Source organism: Saccopteryx bilineata, chromosome 6 (genome assembly GCF_036850765.1).
Source record: "Saccopteryx bilineata isolate mSacBil1 chromosome 6, mSacBil1_pri_phased_curated, whole genome shotgun sequence".
In the NCBI taxonomy this organism is placed as follows: domain Eukaryota; kingdom Metazoa; phylum Chordata; class Mammalia; order Chiroptera; family Emballonuridae; genus Saccopteryx; species Saccopteryx bilineata.
Window position 1 is genome coordinate 33598675 of NC_089495.1, and position 27840 is coordinate 33626514.

Below are 27840 nucleotides of genomic sequence, written 5' to 3' on the forward strand. Positions count from 1 at the left end.
AAGTAGCGCCGTCCTAGCCCCGCCCATCCCCGCCCCGTAGCGTGACGTCACCACGCCGCCGTGCGCCGCGCCTCCTGTCAGAGGCAGCCATTGTTCAGCGGGTCGCGCGGGCTGTTCGGGGGCTGGGCTGGTCCTACCCCCCTTTCCAAGCTCGCTGGCCCTCCTTAGAGCTGGGAGAGGGGGCCAGTCCCTGGCTTTGCGTACCCTATGGTTCTCGGGTGCAGCCACCATGAGCAAACGGAAGGCGCCACAGGAGACTCTCAACGGGGGAATCACCGACATGCTCACAGGTTAGTACCGCGCCGGGAGCCGCTGGCTCTCTTCTTTCCTTCACCTCACTGCCTTCCCTACCTTCTCCCGTCCCGACAGCCCAGTCGATGGCATCGGCCCCTCGCAGCGGGTAGTCTTCCGTCCTGGTTTTCTTCCCGCGCCCGTGGCCGGTGGCTGATTGTCACCGCTGCTGGGGACGCTGTGACACCGCTTGGCTTCCCTTGGCCTGGGCCATGTAGAAGTGGGGTCCGTGTACAAGTCCTTTAAGAGGCTGTTACGCCCCTTTATGGGAAACTCGGTTCTCGTTTGTTTTCTCGTGGTTCTTGTTCACCCGAGCCTCTTATTGCCTTTTCAGAACTCGCAAATTTTGAGAAGAACGTGAACCAGGCGATCCACAAATACAATGCTTACAGGTGGGACGGTGCATCATTCTTTGGGAGCATGGGTCCTGGGATATGTGGCCATTAAAAGGGCTGAGAGGCCAGTGGATGTTTGGACCATCTGCAAGAGAAGGAAGAAAAAAAGAGCAAGAACTGAGGGTATTGACTTTGTGGTGGTACCTTACTGCAGTATTTCTGGGAGAGCTTGGGCAGGGCTCTGTAGGATGAATTCTGACCAGTTCCCAGTTCTGACCGAAAATAGGCTGATTTCCTGTCACCGCACATGAATTACTGAAAATATGGTTTGCTTTTGAGCCACAATTGAAAGACAGTGGATGAGGTCTGTGCTGTGAAATAGATGTGGTTCAAGGAATCACATTTTTCTGTCTGGTTGGTGTGTCTTATCCTGTCACCTCCTTGAATTCCGACCTTGTTCATCTCACCCGGGGCCTTATCCTAAACATTATTCCTACATCCACCTGCTTTTCTGATCCTTAGCCTATAAACATGCCCAAATCCCTCAGCGTTTTTTTTTTTTTTTTTTTTTTTTAATTTATTCATTTTAGAGGAGAGAGAGAGAAAGGGGGAGGAGCAGGAAGCATCAACTCCCATATGTGCCTTGACCGGGCAAGCCCAGGGTTTTGAACTGGCAACTTCAGCATTCCAGGTCAACGCTTTATCTACTGCGCCACCACAGGTCAGGCTCCCTCAGCTCTTTTAAAAGCAAAACCAAAGCAATCTTTTTTGCTCTAGCTAGTACCTTATCTCTTCCGCTTTTAGTTAACCTTCTTGAATAATGTGCCCTTTGCCTGGACTTCCTAATCCCTAGTAATTTCTTAGCTCGTTGCAGTATGCAATCCTTTCTCCCGTTCCTCTGAAAATGCTCCCCACTCCATCTTATCTTATTGGACGGTCAGTGACATTCACTACTAGCTCATTCTGTTCACGTCTTACCCTTGCCTGCTATGATGGCACAGCTTTCTGTTCTTTCACCGCTTCTATCTTGCCTTTTGATGTTGGTAGTTCCCAGAGGCCTGCCCTTCACTCTCTTCTCTCATTGTCATACTTTCCCTGACAATCATACCATTCTTTTTTTTTTTTTTTGTATTTTTCTGAAGCTGGAAACGGGGAGAGACAGACAGACTCCTGCATGCGCCCGACTGGGATCCACCCGGCACGCCCACCAGGGGGCTACGCTCTGCCCACCAGGGGGCAATGCTCTGCCCCTCTGAGGCGTCGCTCTGTTGCGACCAGAGCCACTCTAGCGCCTGGGGCAGAGGCCAAGGAGCCATCCCCAGCGCCCGGGCCATCTTTGCTCCAATGGAGCCTCGGCTGCAGGAGGGAAGAGAGAGACAGAGAGGAAGGAGAGGGGGAGGGGTGGAGAAGCAGATGGGCGCCTCTCCTGTGTGCCCTGGCCGGGAATCGAACTCGGGACTTCTGCACGCCAGGTCGACGCTCTACCACTGAGCCAACGGCCAGGGCCAATCATACCATTCTTGGTGGCTTTGGATACTGGTCATATCAGTGACCCCAAATCTCTATCTGACTGGTAACTTTTCTCCAGATTTTTAGGCCTGTATCCCCCGTATCTTTACCTTTTCAAGACTAAACTTCCTCCTTTCTTTCCCAACCAACATAATTCAAAAATTATTACACTCTTTCCTTTATCTCCTATGACTTCCTATGTAAGGTAATTATACTGTCATCCACACATTTGATGATCTGGAAATCAGAGAGATTCAACCCTATAATTTGAGTCTCAGCAGGCTTCAGGGAGGAAATGTTTAGTCTTGAATGAGCCCATCAGGGAATAAGTAAAGAGAAGAACAATCTAGGGGTAGGACACAAAATGTGCCAACGCATTGAGACATGAAGGGAGTATAGCATTTTCTACTAAGTAATTTAGTTTGCTTAAGGGGTGTGGTCTGAGTGGGAAATAAGTCTAGAAAAGAAGGTAACACCCCTGCATGCTCCTCCCTTTCTGGCTAAACATTTCTCTTGATTGTGGATAACATATTTTGAAAATAGTTATATAATCTTGTCATTATTCTATATCAAATAATTAGATATTTCTTTATCTTGATAAAGCCCAAATGCATTGTGGCATGTGAAAGGCCTTTCATGAGCTAATTCTGAACTATTTGCTTTTATGGAACCAATTCCCTTTGCAAATTGCCCTCAATCTACCTTTCCAGATTATCATTAGTATTATGCTAATAGATATGTTGATATCCTAGTCTAAAGGTGTATATGTGCTAGAATAGAATGAAAAACCAAGATCCAAAGACTGTCCAATATTTATCCTTTAGACTTAGATGTATTAAGGCTTTTTATCAGCATCAATACTAAACCGCATTTAGCATTGAAGTTATAGACAGGATACCAGCAGAGCACTCCCAGGGTGTACCCAGTCTGAACTGTATATGTGTGGAGATGGGAAAGAATCACAGTCCACTCTGCCTTGTATGGAACTGAAATGGGAACAAAAGAAGAAAACTGGTATTAAGGACATAGGGGAATGCAGTTTTAAACCTTGAATTTAAAAATAGTTGTCCATTAACCAATTGGGTATCTAGTAGTCTGAATACTATTAAGTGGCACATTTTTATGAAAAAAGAATTATGAATGATTTTTAGAAACTAGCTATTCAAGAAAGGCCCAGTGATATTTTCTACTTAATCCCCGAAAAGGAAATACTACTGGTTTTCTGAATCTCGCTATTTTACATATACAGTTAAAATCATATCCTCAAATGTGAGGATTTTCAAGATATACTTCTACCTGACTCAGTTGATTAGAGCAGTGGTCCCCAACCTTTTTTGGGCCACAGACCGGTTTAATGTCAGAAAATATTTTCGTGGACCGGCCTTTAGGGTGGGATGGATAAATGCACAAAATAAAATTATGCGACCGGCGTAAAAACTGTGGCATTTTTAAATATAATTGTCGAACTTACGAGACAAGCATCAAGAGTGAGTCTTAGACGGATGTAACAGAGGGAATCTGGTCATTTTTAAAAAGTAAAACATCATTCAGACTTAAATATAAATAAAACGGAAATAATGTAAGTTATTTATTCTTTCTCTGCGGTCCGGTACCAAATGGGCCACGGACTGGTACCGGTTCACGGCCCGGGGGTTGGGGACCACTGGATTAGAGCATCGTTCTGATACATCAAGGTTGCATATTTTATCCGCAGTCAGGGCACATGCAAGAGTCAACCAATGACTGTATAAATAAATAGAACAACAAATTGATGTTTCTCTATCTCTCCTCACTGTCTAAAAATCAATAAAAAAAAAAAAGATGTACTTCTAAAAGTGAGAGGCATGGGTGTTTTTTTTTATCAGTTTTACACAGATGTGGCAGATTATCTCACTGAAAGTGTAAACTGCATATTTGCTTGTATGTGTATTCCAGTTTAAGAAAAATTAAGATCTCACTGGATTTCTAATTTCTTTTTTCTTTTCTTATAGAAAAGCAGCATCTGTGATAGCAAAGTACCCACACAAAATAAAGAGTGGAGCGGAAGCTAAGAAGTTGGTAAGTTTGGTGAGCAAGTTGGTCAAAGAGTTTACACATGTACAGATTTGGAGGGCTCCCATAAAACCAAATTTGCCTCTTGAAGCTGCCTTGACTGACACAGGCAGATTTCACTGTTACTGATTTTTTGGAATCAATTTATTCTGTTTCAACTATACTGCTACAAGCTCAATATGTTTTGATTGGGGTAAGAGTGGGTTTAAAATTTTTTGAACATATGTAATTACAATTTCCTTTCTCTGCTTTCTCTATATATACATGTACTCATTCATTTTCAGTTTTGAGTGTAGTCCTGAAGAAGAGTATGGTGGCAGAATGATACCAGCATATCTGGCCCTCAGCTACCTTTTTCTTTTTTCTTTTTTTTTTGTATTTTTCTGAAGCTGGAAACGGGGAGAGACAGTCAGATAGACTCCCCCATGCGCCCGACCGGCACGCCCACCAGGGGCGAAGCTCTGCCCACCAGGGGGCGGTGCTCTGCCCCTCCGGGGCGTTGCTCTGCCTCGACCAGAGCCACCCTAGCGCCTGGGGCAGAGGCCAAGGAGCCATCCCCAGCGCCCGGGCCATCTTTGCTCCAATGGAGCCTCGGCTGCAGGAGGGGAAGAGAGAGACAGAGAGGAAGGGGGGGGTGGGTGGAGAAGCAAATGGGCGCTTCTCCTATGTGCCCTGGCTGGGAATACAACCACGGTCCCCCGCACACCAGGCCGATGCTCTATCAGCTACCTTTTTCTGATCCCCAGGTATAGGAACTAATATGAGTTAGTGTTCCCAAAGAGATCTTACCTATTAATAAGCACATGATTAAACCACTTGGTGTATTTAGCCCTGTCTTCTGTAATTTCTATAAAGTCCTGTATGCTAGTGTCACAACTTCTAGAGTGTCACATCTCTTAGTAATTTGTAATAGTATTGTTAAGAATATCCTGGGAAAATTTATCTGTTAATAATCAAATTATTCTCTCTCATCTTAATCTCACTAAAAGATCCTAAATTCTTCAAAATTAAGGACGGTGTCCTATTCATTATTTCTTAAAGATATCAAACTGACATGGCTTTTGATTAATATTTGATTGTCCTTAATTTTCTCATGAGAACCTCACAGTATAAATTATAACTGTCCTTATATTTTCATCTCTCAGAGTCTTCCCATTATCATAAATTTTGTACTTATGACTAAGTGACAAATTATCCACATTAGTCATGTACCACATCGTTATCTTGAATTTATTATTCTGTGCAAATTATGCTCTGGCATCTAGATTTTAAATCCTTTCTGACTGATTTGTGGTGGCGCAGTGGATAAAATGTTTACCTGGAACACTGAGGTAGCTGGTTCAAAACCCTGGGCTTGCCCGGTCAAGGCACAAATGGGAATTGATGCTTCCTGCTCCTCCCCTTCTCTCTCTCTCTCTCCTCTCTAAAATGAATAAATAAAATCTAAAAAAAAATTTGTTTAAATGAATTTAAAAAAATACATAAAAAACAAAAAAAAGTTACCTCACAAGGTAAGTACAAAAAAAATCCTTTGTGACATAAGTTCTCAACATTAATCTATCCTCCTCAAAGAGACTAGTAAGGCAAGTTATAAACACACTAGATTTTAATTCTAAGTTTTTATAATGGTGAACTGCCCCAGTGTTAACCTCAGGAGCTATTTCTGCCCCCATTCTGTGCCCTTTGAATCACCCTTGAATTTCCTTTTTTATGTTAATTGCAAATAGCCCGATCATTTATTAAAGGCAAACTTGGATAAACTCTGATGCACTTCATCCCAAATCTGAGTTTATCCTTAAAAATCTGGTATATCCCTAAAAAACACACAGAAGTACCCTAAATCCCTCTTGCATAAGATTGGACTTAATATGAAAATCTTATCTTTGTTCCATTTCACTATTTTTCTTAAACAGCTCTACTTTCTGGTGCTTCTCAATAATTCTAGAAATCTGAAATCTCCAGAATGAGTGTTTTGCCTTGTATTCCACAGTGTTAAGTATAGAAAATAGGCTGGGTCTAAATGGCTTTAGGTCAGCATGCATCCTCTTTTTTTTTTTTTTAATATTTTTATTTATTCATTTTTAGAGAGGTGGGGTGTGGGGAGAGAGAGAAAGATAGAGAGAGGGGGGAGGAGCAAGAAGCATCAACTCCCATATGTGCCTTGACCAGGCAAGCCCAGGGTTTCGAACTGGCGACCTCAGAGTCCCAGGTTGATGCTTTATCTGCTGCGCCACCACAGGTCAGGCCAGCATGCATCTTCTGTCATAGAAAATGAGAAAGCTGAGCACTTTCCTTTTCCAAATCTCTTCTACTTACTATTTGTCACTTATATCTGCTATTTGCTATTTCAAAACTTGAATATGCATTCGGTAGTCTTGGGACACTGATTAAATATTAAATAAATTGAGAATTAAAAAGGATAAAAAGGGAAAGAAGAACAGTGTCAAAAAAAAGAAAACAAAACAAATAAAAAGGGCTATAGCAGGGTGAATTTAGGGCTAAGAGTAGAAGTTACCTGGCACACAGGTGTTATGCATGTTCAACTGTAAGCATGAAAAAAGTTAAGCTTCACTAATAATTAGAGTTGCAAATTAAAACAAGATGCTATATAGTGTCTATTAAGTTATCAAGTATAATATGCAATATGGATAAAGGTGTAGAAAAAAAGACAGTCATTTACTGCTGCTCAGAATGTTGATTGTTATAGCTTTTCTGAAGGATAATGTTGCAGAATGTTGGCAAAATGTATATATCCTTTGGACCCTGGCCAGTTTGCTCAGTGGTGGACCGTCAGCCCGGCATATGGATGTTCTGGGTTCGATTTCTGGTCAGGGCACAGAGAAGTGACCATCTGCATCACCCCTCCCGCTCCCCCTTCTCTCCCTCTCTCTTTCTTCCCTTCCTACAGCGTTGGCTTGATTGGTTCTAGAGCATTGGCCCTGAGCACTGAGTATAGCTCTGTGGAGCCTCCGCCTCAGGCACTAAAAATAGCTCAGTTGCCAGCATGGCCCCAGATGGGCAGAGCATCAGTCCTAGATGGGGGTTGCTGGGTGGATCCTGGTCAAAGTGTATGTGAGAGTCTTATCTCCCCTCCTCACACTTGGAAAAAGAAAAAAATGTATATATCCTTAGTTCCAGCAATTCTGCTTTGAGGAATATATATAAAGGAAACCAGTAAAAATTATGTACACAAAGACCTATTTATAATTTTTGCACACCACCTGCGTGTCAGGTATTCATCCAGGTGCTAAGGATAAAGCAATGAAAAGCCAGGATCCCCGCTCTCCTAGAGCTTATATTCTAGAGCAGTGCTGTCAATACAGTAACTGTGAGCAGTCATATTTAGCTAGTGATCTCATGAAATGTGACTAGTGTGACTACAGAATTTAATTATTATTATTTTTTATTAAGTGAGAGAGAGACTAGATACACTAGATAGGAAGGGAGAGAGATGAAAAGCACTGTAGTTGTGTCACTTTAGTTGTTCATAAATTGCTTCTCAATTTGTGCCAAGCCAGTGACCTCTTGTTTCCTTGAGCTTCAAGCTAGCAACCTTTGGGCTCAGGCCAGCAACCTTGTGATCATGTCGCTGATGCTGATCCCACATTGAAGCCAGCAACCTCGATGTTTTGAACCTGGAACCTGAGCGTCCCAGGTCAACACTTCATCCACTGTGCTACCGCTGGTTAGGCTGAGGAGTTGAATTTTTAACTTTAATTAATGTAAGCTGGAAATGGTCACTTGTGGCTGCTGACTGCTCTGTTGGACTGTGCAGTTCTGGGAGTAGTGGTTCTAACGGGGTGGCATCTAGACCAGCCTCAGTATCACCTGGAAACTTGTTAAAAATGCAACCTATTGAGTCAGGAATTCTAAGGTGGGACTTGGCATTGTGTTTTAATATATCCCCCAGGCAATGCTGATATATGCAAAAGCTTGGGAACTTCTGTTGTAAAGGAAGTTTGTGACAGCATTGTTAAAATACAAAAAATTGGAATCCATCTGAATGTTCATCTATAGGGTATTAAGTAAATTATGATACATTTATACAATAATATGCTATGCAGCCATTAAAGATATTGTAGTTGTGTTTATGATATGGAAATTTATTCACAATGTGTTTTTAAGTTGAAAAAACATTTTATGAAGCAGTATGATTGCTTTTGTAAGATAACAGTATATATATACATATATTTAGTAACTATATAAACAGACAAGAAGTCTATATAATACAGACATACAGTTATGAGGTTACAGTTTAATTTTCAGGATGATGAAATTAACAAATAAGTTAAATATTTTTTATACAACTATATTTTCTAATTTTTCTACAACAGAAGTTAATTTTTAAAAAGCAAGCCATTCAGCCTGACCAGGCGGTGGCGCAGTGGATAGAGCGTCGGACTAGGATGCAGAGGACCCGGGTTCAAGACCCCAAGGTCGCCAGCTTGAGTGCAGGCTCATCTGGTTTGAGCAAAAGCCCACCAGCTTGAACCCAAGGTCGCTGGCTCCAGCAAGGGGTTACTCGGTCTGCTGAAGGCCCGCAGTCAAGGCACATATGAGAAAGCAATCAATGAACAACTAAGGTGTTGCAACGCGCAATGAAAAACTAATGATTGATGCTTCTCATCTCTCTCTGTTCCTGTCTGTCTGTCCCTATCTATCCCTCTCTCTGACTCTCTCTCTGTCTCTGTAAAAAAAAAAGAAAAAAAAAGGCCATTCAGAATTATTTTGATAGGGTTTCTCTTTTGTCAATTAAGTATTTTATATTTTTACTGGGGCTCAATTTTCTTTGTTCCTTGTTTCAAAACTGGTCATATGACGAGCATTTGTTTTTCATTTTTTATTTTGTACTTTAGTTTTTAGTGATTTGGTATGCATTATATTTATAGGACTTCTGTTTTTGTGTGTGTGTTTTTTGTAGCCCGGAGTAGGAACAAAAATTGCTGAAAAGATTGATGAATTTTTAGCAACTGGAAAATTGCGTAAACTGGAAAAGGTAAAATTTTAAATTATTTATTTGCTTATTTGATTATAGTATGTATCTTTATGGCAACTATCATGGAGCACCATTGCAGGGTAATTGATGTCACTTTAATTAGACTCAAGGAAAAGAGAGGAGGGGAGTTTATGCCTTTAAAAGTGTTCTATTTTTAAATGTGAGTATTCTATAAAATTTTCACTTATTTTATATGGTATTTAATAGACTATTATGAGCATATATGATGCAATTATTTCCATACTTTCAATACTATTTAGGAATGAGATTATAGACTTTTGCTAAAAGATGTTATCTTTTTTAATTTCTATGCTTAAATTCTTCCAAAATACGGTTTTGTTTCACTCTGATGATAATTATATCACTTCTCCTCTTTTATGAATAAGTCTTTTAAGAATATTAGGTAAATTAGAGATGAGACATCTTAAGCTGCTCTGTTGTAACTTAGATCTGTCTAGGTTACATATGAATATTTCTATAGGGGTCATCCAGGCACATGTAAGAAGTTCTTCAGGTCTCTTAGCAGACTGTTATATTTCTAAAAAGATCTTTTGGTTCTCAAAGCATTTCTAAATCATTGTTATGCCTTTTTCTTTTTTTATTAAAGATTCGTCAGGATGATACTAGTTCATCCATCAATTTTCTGACTCGAGTTACTGGCATTGGGTAAGAACTATTTTTTTAGACATAATAGTAGGATTGTTGTTGTTTTTTTGCACTTTTCCGAAGCCGGAAACGGGGAGGCAGTCAGACAGACTCCCGCATGTGCCCAACCGGGATCCACCCGGCATGCCCACCAGGGGGCGACTCTCTGCCCATCTGGGGGCATCGCTCTGCTGCAATCAGAGCCATTCTAGTGCCTGAGGCAGAGGCCACAGAGCCATCCTCAGCGCCGGGGCAAACTTTGCTCCAATAGAGCCTTGGCTGCAGGAGAGGAAGAGAGAGACAGAGAGGAAGGAGAGGGGGAGGGGTGGAGAAGCAGATAGGCACCTCTCCTGTGTGCCCTGGCGGGGAATCGAACCCAGGACTCCCGCATGCCAGGCTGACGCTCTACCACTGAGCCAACCAGCCAGGGCCTAGGATTGGCTTAATTCTTCTATGTTAGCCAAACTCAATTGCGTGCTGTTTCCCTTCAAACCTGTACCTTTCCACTTCTGTGCCTTTGCCCATACAGTTTATACTTCCGTAGCTTATATGCCTGAGGTTGGTTCTCTGTTGCCTCTACTGTGAAAGCCCCATCCAAGGCAAATGTTACCTCCTTTATAAAACCAGTTTGACTCCCCAGCCAAGATAATCTCTTCTTCCTCTAAACTCCAGTAACACTTGCTCTGTGTACATTTTACTACTGCCTCCAGATTAAACCTTGTTTGCCTCTCTGAGCATGATATTTAACTTAAACATTTAAGCTTTTATTCCATAGCATCTAGTGTAGTACCTTGTGAATTTGAAACAGCCCTTAAGCATTTTTTAATTAAGGAGTCTTTATCCTAAAATTTGAACTACCATGAAAGAAGGCTTCTTTGACACTAGACAAATAAAAAATAAAGGTCAACATTGAAATATTAAGGCTATAATGCTTTTTTTACTTAACTCTCATCTTCATGAAATGAGACTTTTTTTTAGATATGGCAATTCTTTAAATGGCAACATTTTTTGTGAAAGTTACCCTAAAATAGATTAAATTCTTAAACCTCGTCTACTAAAAATGAGTTTGGGGACCTGTTAAAAGTTATTTTAAAGGGTACCTGTTATATTACCCTCTCTTTCAGGGCAAGAAAACTGAACACAGAAAGTGAGATAACTGTGGCAGAGTCAGAATTAGAACCTGTTTCCTCACTCCCATTTCAGTTCTTTTTTTCTATCTACTAGATCATTTTCCTACTTGTTTATATATGTACTTACTGTCTCTCTGCCCACTGGAATAAAAGTAGGTAAGGACAGAACCCTTATTTGTGTTATTCCTGTTGTATTTTTAGCACATAGAAGTGTATCTGGCATGTAATAGGCCCTCAGTAAAAATCTCATGAATGAATGACAGTTTTCAAGTGCCTGTGTGTCGTTTATGAATAAAGTAAACATGAGCACTATGATATATGACACTTAGCTGTGTAGACATTTTTCATGTCCAAGTTTATGGTTGTATTTCTAGATTGAAGCTTCAAGAATTCTCTTTGGATAACATTGAACATTACCAAATTAACCATGCAACATTTTTAGCAAGTCTTTTTCAGCTCAATAGTAATTCTTTAAAAAAAAAAAATTTTCTGCCTGACCTGTGGTGGCGCAGTGGATAAAGTGTCGACCTGGAAATGCTGAGGTTGCCGGTTCTAAACCCTGGGCTTGCCTGGTCAAGGCACATATGGGAGTTGATGCTTCCAGCTCCTCCCTACCTTCTCTCTCTGTCTCTCTCTCTCCTCTCTCTCTCCCTCTCTGTCTCTCTCTCTCCCTTTCTCTCTCCTCTCTAAAATGAATAAATAAAATTAAAAAAATTTTTTTTTCCTGAAGTTAGAAGCAGGGAGGCAAACTGACTCCCGCGTGCTCCTGACCGGGATCCACCCGGCATGCCCACCAGGAGGCGATGCTCTGCCCATCCGGGCGTACTCTGCTGCGGAGCCATTATAGCACCTGAGGTGGAGGCTGTGGAGCCGTCCTCAGCGCCTGGGCCAACTTTGCTCCAGTGCAGCCTTGGCTGCGGGAGGGGAAGAGAGAGACAGAGAGGAAGGAGAGGAGGAGGGGGGAGAAGCAGATGGGTACTTCTCCTGTGTGTCCTGACCAGAAATCGAACCCAGGACTTATACACTCTGGGTGGACGCTCTACAGCTGAGCCAACTGGCCAGGGCCAATAGTAATTCTTTATGTTTGACAAGATAAGACATCTAGAGTTTCACTTAATACTGAGATAATGCAATTCTTTCTTTGTAGTCCATCTGCTGCAAGGAAGTTTGTAGATGAAGGAATTAAAACATTAGAAGGTGAGTATGTAATTCCTGGTTAAGTGTGGTCCTGATTGGAATGTTAATGCTCTAACAAAGTAGAACTTGCAAAAAATACCCTTTCTTAGTTAGTAGATACAAATGATATGAATTCTTTTTAACTCTACAGTAGAGGCTAGATATAAAGAGAGGTTTATATTCTGGTCTTAAACATATTTAGGTTTGTAACTCAGAAGAAGGTCAAGAAGAGCAAGAAGTGGCTTTTGGTTTGAAGGCAGTGCTTTTATTTACAAATTTTTAGATGATTTAAATTGCCTTTGTTTCTTTAATAAAATTTTAGTCCTATACCTTCAGCTTAAAAGCCAAATGATATATATTGAGATTGTGTAAGAAGCTTGTAATGATTATTAAATTTTTGCTTTCAAAGAAGTGATTAAAAATAGAGCTTAAGCCCAGATGGCTCAATTGATTAGAGCATCATCCCAAAGAGCAAAGGTTGCCGGTTTGATCCCCGGTCAGGGCACATACAGAACAGATCGATGTTCCTGTCTTTGTCTCCTCTTACATTCCCTCTCTCTCTAAAATTAATAAAATGAATGTTTATAAAAATAAAGCTTAAGTAATTTTGAAACCCTTTTCTTAAGCCTTATATAGCAGTCCTTTAAATATAGTTTCTTCTACATTTCAAGAGCTTTTTCTGTGTGTGTATATATATAAATATATATGTATATATACACATACATACATACATATATATGGATTCATTATAGTACATTGTGGCATTTAGGTTAATATATATGGATTTGACTACTTGTAAGCAACCCAGTGTTTAGGTGGATAGGTTTTAGAGACTGACCTAGGTATCAATGTAGTCACCACTTGATTAGAATGAATGACTATTGTGCTTCAGTTTCTCAGCTACAAAATGGTATTATAATTTCTGCCTCATATGATTTAGTGAAATAATATATGTAAAGCGCTTCACAGAATGCTTGGAACCTACTAAAGTACTTAAAAATAAGTAACATTTTTAAGTTGACTTTTTAGGGTGACACTAGTTTCAGGTGCCCAATTCTACAACATATTTCTGTACACCATATTGTTTGTTTACTTCCCCCAAGTCAAGTCTTTGTCCATCACCGTTTATGCCCCAGACCCTCGCCCACCTTCCCCCCTTCCGGCATGCCCGATAAAGGAATATCCAAGTGAAACTAAGATTTAAGATATGTTTTTAAATTAACAAAAAAAAAGATAACACCTCTCCTTTTAACAAGATTTTTAGCACAGTGCCTACACACATTGGCACTCAGTAAATACCAAAAAATGAACAATTTGAATGAACTTAGTTACTCATAATACATTCAGAAATTGTGGTTACTACTGCTGCTAATAACCATAAATTAAGCAATGTATGTTCTTATAAGGCTGCCTTTTGCCATAGTCAGTGAATTTGGAATGATTTTGGTATGTTTTATCTACTACTCCATGTAAGTAAAATTGAAATTTTGGTTCAGTAATAAAAATGATAATGAAATAATTGTTAGATTGCACTACATTGATTTGAAGAGTCACTTTTATCTAATTTTTTTAGGTAATTTTTTTCATTGTCTTTTCAAAGTCATTACAAAAAATGTTTAAATTAGCACCTCAATTTTATTTATGTTCCATACAGATCTCAGAAAAAATGAAGATAAATTGAACCATCATCAGCGAATTGGGTTGAAGTAAGGTGGCAAATTTTCTTTTGACACTGGAGATATAAAAGTAAAATTTTTATAGCTATTCTTCCAAGTCATAATAATTCTTCATAATTAGCTAAACAACCATTTTCGATTCAGAAATGCTAAGATTGTTGCAGACTCATGTAGGGAATATGCCTATATTCACATGTTTTGTTACTGCTTTTTAGTGTGTTTGCTTGTTCTGTATATTTATTTCCCTCATTCTCTTGACTTTAGCAGGGAGCTTCCTCTGAAAATACATAGAACTGAGTGCCTCGGTCAGTCAGTGGGTGTTTAGTTCATGCTTGCATTGTACAAAGCACTGCACTAGGTCTCAGTGTAGCTCTTAAGTTCAGAGTCTACCTCAGAAGATGGGACGTGAACTTGAAACACTAAATTTAAAAAAAGAAGAAAAATACTGAACACCCTAATAACAGTAAAGGAATAACTAATAGGCATGTTGTATATCAACATTAGCTATCATTTTGTGTGCCAGATATAATCAGAACTTCCTTTCTAATTATTTAAAATGCATAGTGAATAAACTATATACCTGTATGAGCATGTATCTTTTCTCTAGTATTGTATAGTCATTGGCGATTCAGTACCAATAACCTGAACTTTTCTGGTTGATGCTTTATCATAATATTTTAAATTTACACTGCCCTTCCAAAACTTTAAGCAAGTAAGAGACTAGAATGGTATAGCTCTCACTTTCCTTGCATTTACAAAGCAATTAGAGGTCTTCTGAAGAACTTAGTTGTGAGAACTGGTTTTGAAAGGTGCTTTATTCTTAGGTGCTGTTTCATGCTTAGGTAATGTTTTCATAACAATCTTATTAAAGAGTAATTCGTATACCATACAACTCACCCATTTAAAGTATACAATTCAGTGGTTTTAGTATATTCACAGAGTTGTATTACAGTCGACTTGAGTCGTTTTTGTTTTCTCAGAGCCTGTACCCATTAGCAGGCACTCCCCATTTCTCTCCAACCCCCTCCTCTACCCCAGCTCCTGGCAACCACTTATCTACTTTCTGTCTCTATAGATCTGCTATTTTGGATATTTCATATAAATGAAAGTATATAATATGTGACTGACTTCTTTAAATTAGAATAATACCTGGGTTCATTTATGTTGCAGGATCCTACTAGGATATTTTAAAATACAATTTAAGAGCAATGAACTATTACCCCTTGGCTTGTCAATAGGGACAGTCTAATTTGGAAATGTACTAACTTAGATGCATTTATTCTTGGTATGTGAATGTGAAGTTTATTTATAAATAAGTTTAGATGGAGTATCTGGACTATCAGAAAGGATAGCATTTAAGGATTTTGATCCAAGTTAAGAAATTAACCTTCCCCACATCCAGTTTTACTGTTGTCTTGATGAATTTTAATCCTGATTTTTGTATGATCTGATGGTATAAGGACACCTGATGTGGTAGGAAATGTAATTTTTAAGAAGATTTAAATATCACAAAAATCTTATCTATTTATTGTCTTTATAGATATTTTGAGGACTTTGAGAAAAGAATTCCTCGTGAAGAGATGTTACAAATGCAAGTAAGAGTGTACTGAGTTGTATTTGTCTAGAATTGACAGTGTCACTTGGTGAAAAGCCATTTTTAGAATACTGACTTAATTTTTCTTCTATTAGGATATTGTACTAAATGAAGTTAAAAAAGTGGATTCTGAATACATTGCTACAGTCTGTGGCAGTTTCAGAAGAGGTAATATACTTGTTAATCTTAGGTTATTCGTGTCTTGATGTTAAAATTGCCTAATATATATGAAAATAATGGATTAAAACGATGTAATTTAACAGATTTACTAAGCTCCAGTAGTATTAGCTACTTTATTTTCATTTTAAAATTCATTTATCAATCTTAAAGAGAGAGGAAGGGAAAGAGAGAGAGAAACATCGATTTGTCGTTCCACTCATTTATGCATTCGTTGGTTGATTCTTGTGTGCGCCCTGACTGGGGATTGAACCCACAACCTTGGTGTATTGGGACGATGCTCTAACCAACTGAGCTACACAGCCAAAGTGCTAACTTTATTCATTTACTTATTTATAGATGGAAATATGTATAAAAAATTAGAGGAAATTTGTACTAAGTTTATTATAGAATGATATTTTAGTGACTAATTTTAATAAAAGTATATAAAATAATTTTGGCTATGTTAAAATCCTAATAGTGATTGTCTGGTTAGATGCTAGAAAATCTGTGGGTAGTTTCTGTTTATCTGTTTGCTTTCCTTTTTGTATTTTTTTAAGTTTTCTGTAATGGATCTAGAATAATGTCTCAGAAGCACCAGTTTAAAACCAGTTCTCACACACCCAGGTTCTGCTGATCTCCATTTACTATGTGAATACGGGCAAAGCAACAACCACACAGTTGTGGTCTCTTAACTGCCTCAAAAATGTGGAAGGGTAACATAAGTTTAAAAATATAAACTTTAACAATTAGAATAGAAAAACTTTATTTAAAACTTTTTGAATAGATTTCTGACTGAATATCTGGCCAACTCTGGAGTTTTGCTTGGAAGTAGGTGATGGACTATAAGAAATTCTCTGGGTAGCTGCTGTTAAGAACCTAAAGCTGGGGATAGAAAAGGACTAAATCCATAATTGCTGATGTGCAGAAAGAACATTGGATTGGAGCCAAAATACCTAGCTTCTCAGACCAAATCTATCACTATATGATTTTTAGTTTGTCTCTCCACATCCTGTTTTCCAAATTTGCAGAATGAGAGGATTAAAGTTAATAGGTTGTTCAGGTCTGTCTGTGCATCTGAAACACCCAGGACATTTTATAAAATACACATTGCTGTACCCTACTGCAACCTATTAAATAAGACTCTCCTTGGGTGAGTCCTTGGAATTGATATTTTGAAAACAGAATTTAGTACACAGCAAGCCACATGTATGCTCATTTGACAATGACAACTGTTCTGGGTTTATATATTTTTATTTTATTTTTGCTTTTATTCCATAGGTTATATGGTTATTTGCTTTACTATAAAAAGAATATACACTAAGAAGTCTGTCTTCTTCCCTATCCCTGTTTACTCTTCATTCCCTCTCACCACTGACTCATTAATAACCACTTCCTTGTGTATTCTTTCAGTGTTTCTACATGTAAATGTAACTAAATGTGAATATATATTCTTTTGGTTTCCTTCTCTCTCTTTCCTTCACAAAGGTAATGTAATATTTACATAGTACTACACCTTACTTTTTTCACTTAAACATACTTCCGAGAGATTTTCCACATCGTTTTCTATAGCTGTATAACATTCAATTGTATGGATGTTCCATAGTTTATCTTTATTTATCTAGTCTTCCTTAATGGAACTTTGGGTTGTTTTTGGTTGTTGTTTTTCTATTTTGGGGTTTATTTGTTTGTGTTCTTTTTGCTTACATAGTTTGTTTTTATTTTTTAAATGGACAAAGGAATACATTTTTGGTGATAGGTGGATGGTGGAAGACATACAGCTTTGAGGAGAAAGAAATGAGAATAAAAGACAATAAACTCTTTTAGTTGTTAAAATAGCTGCCATGAATGTTCTGTGACCATCACATACTAAGTCTAGTCTTCTTTATGTTTAAACATCTGGTTAAAGATTACTAATGGAAAGGGTGGTGACCCAGAGACGCTGCAAGGTCTTCAGTGTTTTTACATGTTACACTTACAAAGAAAAAAGAGGCAATAAACAGGATTATTTTATGCCATCTGTGTGCCAGACACTATTCTAGATGTGTTTATATATGTTCTTATTTAGTTGCTCAACAGCCTATAAAGTAGGTTTTAGTAGCTTTTAGACAAGGAAAGTGAGGTCTAGAGGAATATACAGTCTTCATTTGCAATACTGAAAAAAAAAGAAAGTGAAAAAAATGCCATCTAGATGGAGAAAATATGCTATCCCAGTAAAAGAAAGGTTGAAACTAGTGGTTTTCAACCTTTAACACTTGGAGACAAGTGAAAATAGGAGAATTATTTCGGGATTGCTGAGGCAGAACTCACCCTGAACATAAGCGAATACGACTAAAATCATAGGTTGGGTCTATAATCTTCATACAGCATCAGGGTGGTGAACTCTTTGGTGGACTGGCATAAAACTTCTGGCAGACCGGTCCGTGGACTGGCAGTTGAAAAATACTGGTTTAAACAACTGTATGTAATCTGCCTGAAGTTATTTGGCTTTAAAGTGAGGATCAAACTGAAACCATAAATTAGAATTTGCTATATTCTTATACATAACACTATAATAGTAATTCTTTTTACCAGTATTCAGTAAGTTGAGTCGTAAGAATTGTAATGAGTTTTCTGATTAACCTTTACAGAGGTAGAGCAATTTGTTTAATTTGAAATTTTTAGATATATAGTATTTATAGATGTATTTTAAAGCTATTTTAAAATATTTTTACTTTATTGAACACTTAAATGCCTTTTTAATACATTAAATGACCAATTATGTGCAATATCTAATTCCAGTTACTGTTGTTATACCAGATTTTGCTGTTTTCATCAATATACCTGAATAGTTGGACAGAAAATGAAATCTTTTAACTAATTCTGAATATGGAGCACAGTGAATAAAAAGTTAGGCTGTGAGAAGTAAGGCCCTTCTGTGTGTGTCATCACCATGGTTTTGTTTGTGGAACAGATAAATTTACATGAAGAACTCGACACATTTTCTTTGTTACCGTAGGTGCAGAGTCCAGTGGGGACATGGATGTTCTTCTGACCCATCCAAGTTTTACTTCTGAATCAAACAAACAGGTGCCTCAGAGTTCATAATCAGTGTGATCAATCTTACATAGTAGTGATTATCATTTTGTAAACGATAGTTGGATTTTTTCAGAATAAGTTTGTTCTAATCTTTATGAAGGTCAATTGAAGTATTATACTAGTTGAATTATGTGAAAGGCAAAAAGTAAGTAAGTTGTTGCAAGGGGTGCATGTTTTTCCGTAAGGAATTGGGAGGACAATCTAACATTTGAAAGAGATGAAATTTAGTAAAATATTTCCAGAATGATTTCTTGTCTATCACAGATATTTTAGAAATACCTAGTATAATATTCAGGTTTTCACTAAAGGAATATTTTTTTATTAAAAAAATATTGTATTGCCTGACTGCTGATGGCATAGTGGATAGAGCATTGACCTGGGATGCTGAGGACCCAGGTTCAACACCAAGGTTGCCAGTTTGCATTTGGGCTCATCCAGCTTGAGTGTGGGATCATAGACACCATCCCATGCTTACTGGCTAGAGCCCAAAGGTTGCTGGCTTGAGTAAAGGGTCACTGGCTCAGCTGGAGCCCCCGGGTCAAGGCACGTATGAGAAAGCAGTCAATGAACAACTAAAGTGCCGCAACTATGAATTGATGCTTCTCATCTCTCTTCCTTCCTGTCTCTCTCTCAAAAAAAAAAAAAGAAAGGAAGGAAGGAAGGAAAAAGAAACTTTACCTCTACTAGAAAACCCAAGAAGCAAAACATTTTTGATTTTGGAATATATGCTTTTTAAAGATGAAGCAGCTTACTTATTTTTCTTGTGTGTGAGAGAGAGCCTGAAAGGGAGCAAGAGGGTAAGAAGCATCAGTTCTTAGTTGCTTTTACATTAGTTGTGCATTGATTGCTCTGAGAGAGGGGGGAGAGAGTAAGAAGCAGCAACTCATAGTTGCTTTCACTTTTAGTTGTACATTGAGCTTCCTGTACATGCCTTGACCAGGGCATGCCAGCGTCCCCTTGTTCAAGCCAAAACCATGGGCTCTTCATGCCAGACATTGGACCTTTAGGATTTTGTGGACGATTCCTCGCTCACTGCTCTGACAAACCTCAGCACTCCGGGTTGACACTTTACCCCTGTGCCACCAATGGTCAGGCAAAGCAGCTAACTTTTTGATTTAATGAAACAGATAAACACAAATGATGTTTGTTTGGGGTATCATGATATTGGTGAAAGACAATGGTATCTAAAAATATGTTTAATAAAATGAATTTGTTAGAAGAAAAATGTACTTATTCATAACATAGGAAATAGGCATTTCTCCACAGATAATAAGAAAACTCATGTTAAAAATGTTTCCTCGCGTAACAGATTGATTGCTCTTTCTTATTTCCTAATTATGATTCTATAGCCAAAGCTGTTACATCGTGTTGTGGAGCAGTTACAAAAGGTCAGCTTTATTACTGATACTTTGTCAAAAGGTGAAACAAAATTCATGGTAAGTACCCATTTGAGTTAACATGTTGGAAAAAACAAACCTTAAAAACTGTTCAGTAATGGTTGTGAGTGCCTGACCAGGCGGTGGCACAGTGGGTAGAGCGTTGGACCGGGATGCGGAGGACCCAGGTTTGAGACCCTAAGGTTGCCAGCTTGAGCGTGGGCTCATCTGGTTTGAGCAAAAGCTCACCAGCTTGAGCCCAAGGTCGCTGGTTTGAGCAAGGAGTTACTTGGTCTGCTGAAAGCCCACGGTCAAGGCACATATGAGAAAGCAATCAATGAACAACTAAGGTGTCGCAACGAAAAACTGATGATGGATGCTTCTCATCTCTCTCCGTTCCTGTCTGTCTGTCCCTATCTATCCCTCTCTCTCTGTTAAAAAAAAAAAAAAAAAAGGTTGTGAGTGTGTGACCTCACTGTAGCTTAATATCACAGTAAGTAAATACCCATGAGGCCATAGAGAGAACAATTAGCAGAATGCTAATCTCAAAATATTCTAGTAAAGAATTTTATTTTAAATCCCCCACTTATAAATATCTCTGCCATTGGAAAAGGTCATTAGGTATAATCTGTTCAAAGTATTCATAATGAACTTGACATATAAGTTTTTACCTAAAATAGCAAATGTTTTCATCTTCTTTGACTCAGAATTCTTCAGTAAGTGAGATTAACATTGAAAAGTACTAATCTATTACAATACCAAAGAAAGAAAAGGAAGCAAGTTATGTGATAGAAGGCACAGGGGAAGAAACATGTGATGTGGAATGATAAGTTGGGGAGTTTCTAGAGGGGACACCTACAGAGACTTTCAAAGTGAAACCCATCATGGTGAATTGTCAAAATCCTGTAGTCTTCCTAGGGAATTAAAATGTAAAGATTCAAGACAAATGGCAAATGGATTAAAAACAGATTAATAAGAGGTCATGTGTAAAAACCAACAGGAAGGTAAAAATATCTAAAACTAAGGTAATAGAGACTTACCTTTATTCTGTTGGTCACTTAAATATACATCATTTGGATCCCCTTTTCTCTGTGTCCCCCTTCCCCAAGTATGACTGAAAGGAAAGAAACTGTGTTTCTGGAGAATAGATATGCTAGAATTAGCATGGCTCATGCATAAATGTGGCAGTACTAGTTTTTTTTGTTTGTTTGTTTTGTTTTTTGTATTTTTCTGAAGCTGGAAACGGGGAGAGACAGTCAGACAGACTCCCGCATGCGCCTGACCGGGATCCACCCCGCACGCCCACCAGGGACGACGCTCTGCCCACCTGGGGGCGATGCTCTGCCCCTCCAGGGCGTCGCTCTGCTGCGACCAGAGCCACTCTAGCGCCTGGGGCAGAGGCCAAGGAGCCATCCCCAGCACCCAGGCCATCTTTGCTCCAGTGGAGCCTTGGCTGCGGGAGGGGAAGAGAGAGACAGAGAGGAAGGAGGGGGGGGGGGTGGAGAAGCAAATGGGCGCTTCTCCTTTGTGCCCTGGCCAGGAATTGAACCCGGGTCCCCCGCACGCCAGGCCGACGCTCTACCACTGAGCCAACCGGCCAGGGCCAGCAGTACTCGTTTTAACCCATGGTAGAAAAGATGGTTGCAATAGATGATTGAAATGCCATGTCAGTTAGAAAGTAGAATGGCATTCGCCAGGGCCTTGGGGTCTGGGGGAGTTACTGGTGAATTCGTACAGAATTTCATTTGGGGAAGATGAATAAGTGCTGGAGGTGAGTAGTGGTGATAGTTGTATAATTATGAATCTACTTAATGTCATAGAACCGCATGCTTAAAAATGGTTAAAATGGTAAATTTTATGCTATGTATATTTAATCATATAAAAACAATGTATTATTAAATTCAGCCTGGTGATTTTAATGGGCAATGGAAGTATATTGCCTAAATTGGTCACACTTTATCCGTTTCAAAAGAACTTTAGGAAAGGTAAAAATCAAGTTTACCTTCCTGTTGGTAAAGGTGGGTCATATTCTGGGTACCCCTTCTGGCCTAACTGTCCTCCAGTAGTCAGTCTTTAGGAATAAATGTATGATCTATTTTTCTGAAAATGTCAAATTTTGAGCTCTTACTCTTATGTCCAAAATATATGCATACATGAGATCTTGTTAAAAAATAGGGCTTATATATCCTCCATGAATATCCTTTTTAAATGTAGATTGATTTTAATTCACTCAGAATGAATGTGCATAAATCTTTTTTTATTTTTATTTTCCAAGTGAGAGGAGGGGAGATAGACTCCTGCATGTGCCCAGAGTGGGATCCACCTGGCAACCCCTATCTGGGTCCGATGCTCTGCCCATCTGGGGCCATGCTCCCAACCGAGCTATTTAGTACCTGAGGTGGAGGCTCCACAGAGCCATTCTCAGGGCCCAGGGCTGATTTGCTGAAATCAATTGAGCCATGGCTGTGGGAGGCGGGGAGAGAGAGAGAGAGAGAGAGAGAAGGGGGAGGAGGAGAGATGGAGAAGCAGATGGTCACTTCTGTGTGCCCTGAGTGAGAATCAAACCTGGGACATCCGCACGCCAGGCTGATGCTCTACCACTGAGCCAACTGGCCAGGGCGAATGTGCATAAATCTTATATTTAAAGTACATTCAATAGATAAAATCCTAAAAATACCAGTTATACAAGTTGGATTTTTTATTTCATAGTAGGAGCGGCCTTGTTCGCCTGGTCATATTCTGGGTACCCCTCTGGCCTAACTGTCCTCCAGTAGTCATCTCTGTGAAGGGCACTGGAACTCCCTACGGGGGAAGTGCACCTGCTTTCAGAGTGGGCAACATGGAGGGTGTTTATGCAATACAATAGCAGAAGCATTATTTTACAGTCTGAACAGTGTTCTGCTGGTGCTCAAAGAGAGACCAGAGGAAAAACTGACAGAGGCTGTAGTAATCCAGCTTGCAAGAATACAAGGACAAATGACGGCTGGTGGGCTGGGTGTGTAACCTGAAAAAGAAAGGTGAGTAGCATAAAGAAAGGTGTGAACATAAGATTTGCTGACACTGGTGAAATGGGTTATTCTAGTAGCTACCTGCTCAATTGAAAAAGAAAAGACCTTTGCCCAGAAAGTGTATGGACAGCCAGATCCCAATGACTGCTACAGAGTAGGCTGGTTCAGACCTTATTGTACATGATATGGACAAAATGTGAGAATGAGTGTCAGTGGGATGAGAAGTAGATGCAGTCAACTCAGCAAATACATATTAAGCACCTGCTACATTTCTAGAAGCTTGGATATATCAGTGAATTTAAGTAGAACTTATATTTGGGGAGTGTGGAAATGGACTGATAGTTAACAATGAACATAATAAATAGATAAGTTGTATAGTGTATTAGGATAAGATAATAAGTACTATTTTTAAAAAAAGAGAGAGCAAGGTATGAGGAGAGATGGGTGTGCAGGAGGTAGTATTAAATAGAATGGCAGAGACAGAGGAGGTGGTTTGGGCAGAGACTTGCAGTAAGGGATTTAGCCAAGAAGATACATGGGGGAGGAGAGTCGGAGCAGTGACCTTAAGTGCACAAACATTAGCAGAGATCTCCACAGAAGTTAAGATCTCTGGGCTTCTGAAAGGAAGTTGGCTGCAAAATGAATTCAATTTAGATGGTGAAATAAACCCTTCTCATTGCATATCCACTTGATTTCAAAACCTCTTGTTGCTGTAACCACTGACTGAATTGTTTTTAAAGATAAGGTATTTCATGTGTTTTTCAAGTTACCTTCAAAACATTAATTCCTTTAATAGTGATCAAACCTTAGGAAAGCCAAGGTTATTCCAGATCTTGTAAAATCATGGTCTTTGTTCTTCCTGTGAATATAACATTTGGAAGAAAAAAACAATTTCCTCTGCATGTAGATGCCTGTTTATATATGATGAATACCATTCAACTTTTAGCATTTTGTGCAAGTTTGGCCTTGTATTTTCTGAGAAATACCTTCAGTAAGGATTCATGGGGTCAATAGCTGGTACCTCAACTTACCCTGAGGAAGTGAAGGAGGCTTTATTTCAGACACTTGCATGAAGCTACCTAGTTGAAATGCCAAACAAAACTAATCCACTTGATCAAATAAAGAATTGACAATAATACAGAGAAATTCTTTAACATCAGCACTTCAGAAAAAGTTCAGGAAATAAAATTAGCCTTGAGGAAAGGAACAAAGTCATCAGATGAAATTCTATGACTGATGTGACAGCCAGTAAGATCGTTTCCTGTGCCATCCAAACATCTGTATCTGAAAGGTAATGGTAATACCTCATGGAAATTCCAGATGGAATTCATTCCTGATCCGTTTGAAGGTTGAGTTGGAACTTGTTAATGCCTTAAGAAGGTAGGTTTCATATTTTGAAGATAAAACAGGTTTCATTCATCTTTCAGCCACAGCAACAGCTAAAGAAAATACCCATTTTGGATTTTAGATTTTAATTTTTCTATGTTGCTGAGTGAAAAAGTATGGCTTTTAATGACATGTACCAACTTGACTACTTTTTAGAATCAGAAGCCTATCACTTGTATATTTTTCTTAAAATGTAGCACTTGCAACATTTATTTTGAAATTTGTTGATGTTTGTAGTTCTTTTGACATGTGTATGGGTTGCTGACTAGTCCAGAATTTTTAGCCCTTTTTCTGGAAAAGGGAAATATAACAAAACAGACCTTGAAAATACCTATTTGAAACTGTAGAAGTGTAATGAAAACTCACTGTAGAGAAGGAAGAAAATGTTCCCCTGATTTTCTTACTAAATTTTTTCTTATTTTTCATTGTTCTGTCTTTTAATTTCTGGAAGATTTCCCTAACTTCAAACTCTTCTGCTTTTGCTCTCATGTTTTTTTATTTTGATTTAAACCTTTTCCCTAAGTGATTTTTTTCCTGTAGAACTCTACTCTTATTTCATGAATAGAATGTCTTTTGATATCTGAATATATTATAGCTTTTTTGTTTTCTTCTTCCTTAATAATTATTTCTTCCAGGTTGATTTTTTCTGTTGTTTTGGTCTCTTTCATGTTTGTTGCTTTCCTTGATTAGCTTGTTGTTTAGACTCACACAAAGGCCAAATCCTCATAACCACAATCCTTGTTTGCTGTTTCACATAGTTTTTTTTTTTTTTTTTTACAGAGACAGAGAGAGAGTCAGAGTGAGGGATAGACAGGGACAGACAGGAATGGAGAGATGAGAAGCATCAATCATTAGATTTTCGTTGTGCGTTGCGACACCTTAGTTGTTCATTGATTGCTTTCTCATATGTGCCTTGACCGCGGACCTTCAGCAGACCGAGTAACCCAGGGGTCTCAAACTCGCGGCCTGCCGAACAATTTTGTGCGGCCCGCAGACTAATCCACGAAGTTCAAAATATTTTGGATAAAATTAAGTAAGCCTAGGGGCCTACTTGTATTTTTTATTTCTCTAGCATCCTAGCTAGATATTAGCTTAGTTAACAGCAGTTGTGATGCGAACTACAGTTTCTGGTCGTTTTGTGACACTGAGTAAACTGCATGTACAATTGTGCTTGTACTGATTTTTTTTTGTTTTCAACTGCAGTGAGAAAAGTGTTGCGTAACAGTTGCCTTTTGTAGACCTAGTGCGGCCCGCCGAACGGCTGTGATCTTGCTCTGCGGCCCACATGCTGAGTTGAGTTTGAGACCCCTGGAATAACCCCTTGCTTGAGCCAGTGACCTTGGGTCCAAGCTGGTGAATTTTTGCTCAAACCAGATGAGCCCGTGCTCAAGCTGGCGACCTCGGGGTCTCGAACCTGGGTCTTTCACATCCCAGTCCGACGCTCTATCCACTGCGCCACTGCCTGGTCAGTCTCACATAGTTCTTTAATTATCATGACACATAATAGAAAGGAAGTGATAATATATAGTGCATAGAAAAACTAAGTTAAAAATGCTCCAAATTGGAAAACTGCCTCTAAAACAAAAATAACCTCAGATTTAACAACTAAAATCAAGCCTCAAGTTTAAAAACATCTTTAAACTTTCTTTTAAATATCCATTTTAGGGTGTTTGCCATCTTCCCAGTAAAAATGATGAAAAGGAATACCCACACAGGAGAATTGATATCAGGTATTTGTTGCCAACCTATTAACTTTTTCCTCCTTTTCTTCTTTTCCCCTTCCCTCTGTATATCCTGGAATTCACATAAATGTCTAGAATCCTTTTCATTTTGAAGTGCCATCTCATCATGATGCCTTCCACAGCCCAAAAGTACTTTTCTGCCCAAGACAGTGAGTTGTAATAAGTGGTACTGCTGCTCACCTCTCCACATCTCTTACAGAGATAGATAACTAAAACCTAAACTGCAAAGTCGGGTTAGTTTGAATGCTCTACCTAATGATGGTCTCTTCTTCAGCTTATTTGGCCACATAGACTTATTTTTGGTGTTTTGTGCCTTATTGATTTTTAAGAGTTTTATTTTTCTAAATTTGAAATGTGTAATAGAAGATTTATCTATTGCTTTTTTTTAGGTTGATACCCAAGGATCAGTATTACTGTGGTGTTCTCTATTTCACTGGGAGTGATATTTTCAATAAGAATATGAGAGCTCATGCCCTAGAAAAAGGCTTCACAATCAACGAATACACAATTCGCCCCGTGGGAGTCACTGGTGAGTATTTGTAACCCTTTGAGATAACCCCAGTCATCTAGAGAGAAAGTTATTTTCAAAAATATTTTGGTTTAGCCCAAGCAACAAATGGGACTTTAATCCATCTATGCTCCTAGGCCTCAGTTGAAGGCCTGTGATGGCAAGAATTATTTCTAGCTCTGTCACAATGGATTAAATTTTTTCTACCTATAGTGGTCAGTAAAAATACGTTTTATTGATTTAAGTGTTTTGTTTTTTAAATTGTATCTTCAAGACTTCTGAAGAAGCCAGGTATCATTGCTTTTGGTGTCAGGCCAAATCTGGTAGCCTTGGCCCTATGCTTTTAAGTTTAGAAAAATGAAGATTTTATTTTATCCTAAAAGTATAAAATAGGGCTTCCATCTTGGTAGACGAGGGCAGTACTTCTCACATGTCAATGTGAATACAAACCATGTGGAGACCACATTGAATACAGATTCTAATTCAGTGGGCTCTGGAGTGGGGCCCAAGATTTGCATTCCCTTAGCTTCCAGGAGATGCCAGTACTGCGAGTCTAGGAACCACATCTTGAGTTGCAAAGGAACTAACTGGAGTATTTTATATATGTAATACATGGTGGCTATAGTGGAGACCCAGCGGAGGACAGTCATGAATTAGGATCACTTCAGAGGCCATAGTTGGAATACTCAGGTTCCTTTTGTAGTACTGGTTTCTCTGTGACATACGTCACACAAGGTCATGTGGGAGGATGGGGGCGGGCAATATCTTTTTATTTTTAGTGGCTTGGTTATCATTTCCTTTTTTTCTGAAAGTATGTTCCATACAGCTGTCAGTCCTGAACCCTCCATAACTAAATTCTTAAGCTGGTTTGTAAGTTTCTTTTGTCTCTTTCTTAACAGGAGTTGCTGGAGAACCCCTGCCAGTGGATAGTGAGAAAGACATCTTTGACTACATCCAGTGGAAATACCGAGAACCTAAGGATCGAAGTGAATGAGGCACCCTTCCTCCCAGGCACAGCCCAACAAGAGTCTTAATTTATTTCTTAACCTTTGCTATGTAAGGGTCTTTGGTGTTTTTAAATGAGTGTTTCTTCTTCATGCACTGTAGTCAATAAAACCTCTTATACTATTATCAGATGATCTTGTTCTGCTTTTATTAGAAAATATGTTTAAATTTACAGTT

The 27840-nt window shown here is 38.9% G+C and overlaps 1 protein-coding gene across 3 annotated transcripts; it reads left to right on the top strand.

Annotated features, from left to right (window-relative positions):
* The first annotated feature begins 71 nt into the window (after positions 1 to 71).
* POLB (DNA polymerase beta) lies at positions 72 to 27789 on the top strand. 3 transcript variants are annotated; one of them, XR_010726017.1, is made up of 14 exons: positions 72 to 290; positions 626 to 683; positions 4127 to 4193; positions 9109 to 9183; positions 9791 to 9849; positions 12106 to 12155; positions 13789 to 13840; positions 15351 to 15405; positions 15500 to 15572; positions 18559 to 18629; positions 19988 to 20074; positions 22900 to 23031; positions 26074 to 26138; positions 26540 to 26596. XR_010726017.1 is itself a non-coding variant. In XM_066234894.1 (14 exons), the coding sequence occupies exons 1-14, from the start codon at positions 230 to 232 to the stop codon at positions 27650 to 27652; spliced, it is 1008 nt and encodes a 335-aa protein (XP_066090991.1). In that variant the 5' UTR covers positions 72 to 229; the 3' UTR covers positions 27653 to 27789. The 3 variants fall into 3 exon arrangements, 2 of the variants coding, with proteins under 2 accessions (XP_066090991.1, XP_066090992.1); XM_066234894.1 differs by lacking the exon at positions 22900 to 23031 and adding an exon at positions 27558 to 27789 and having other exon boundaries at positions 26540 to 26679; XM_066234895.1 differs by lacking the exons at positions 26074 to 26138; positions 26540 to 26596 and adding an exon at positions 25612 to 25636.
* Positions 27790 to 27840: the final 51 nt, after the last annotated feature.

What these genes read in the sequence shown, in the direction of transcription:
- POLB (XM_066234894.1), top strand. Translation starts at nt 230, where the DNA reads ATGAGCAAACGGAAGGCGCCACAGGAGACTCTCAACGGGGGAATCACC. An exon ending in CATCAGCGAATTGGGTTGAA is followed by an intron (nt 13,841 to 15,350) that starts GTAAGGTGGCAA and finishes TTGTCTTTATAG; the next exon opens with ATATTTTGAGGACTTTGAGA. An exon ending in AAGAGATGTTACAAATGCAA is followed by an intron (nt 15,406 to 15,499) that starts GTAAGAGTGTAC and finishes TTCTTCTATTAG; the next exon opens with GATATTGTACTAAATGAAGT.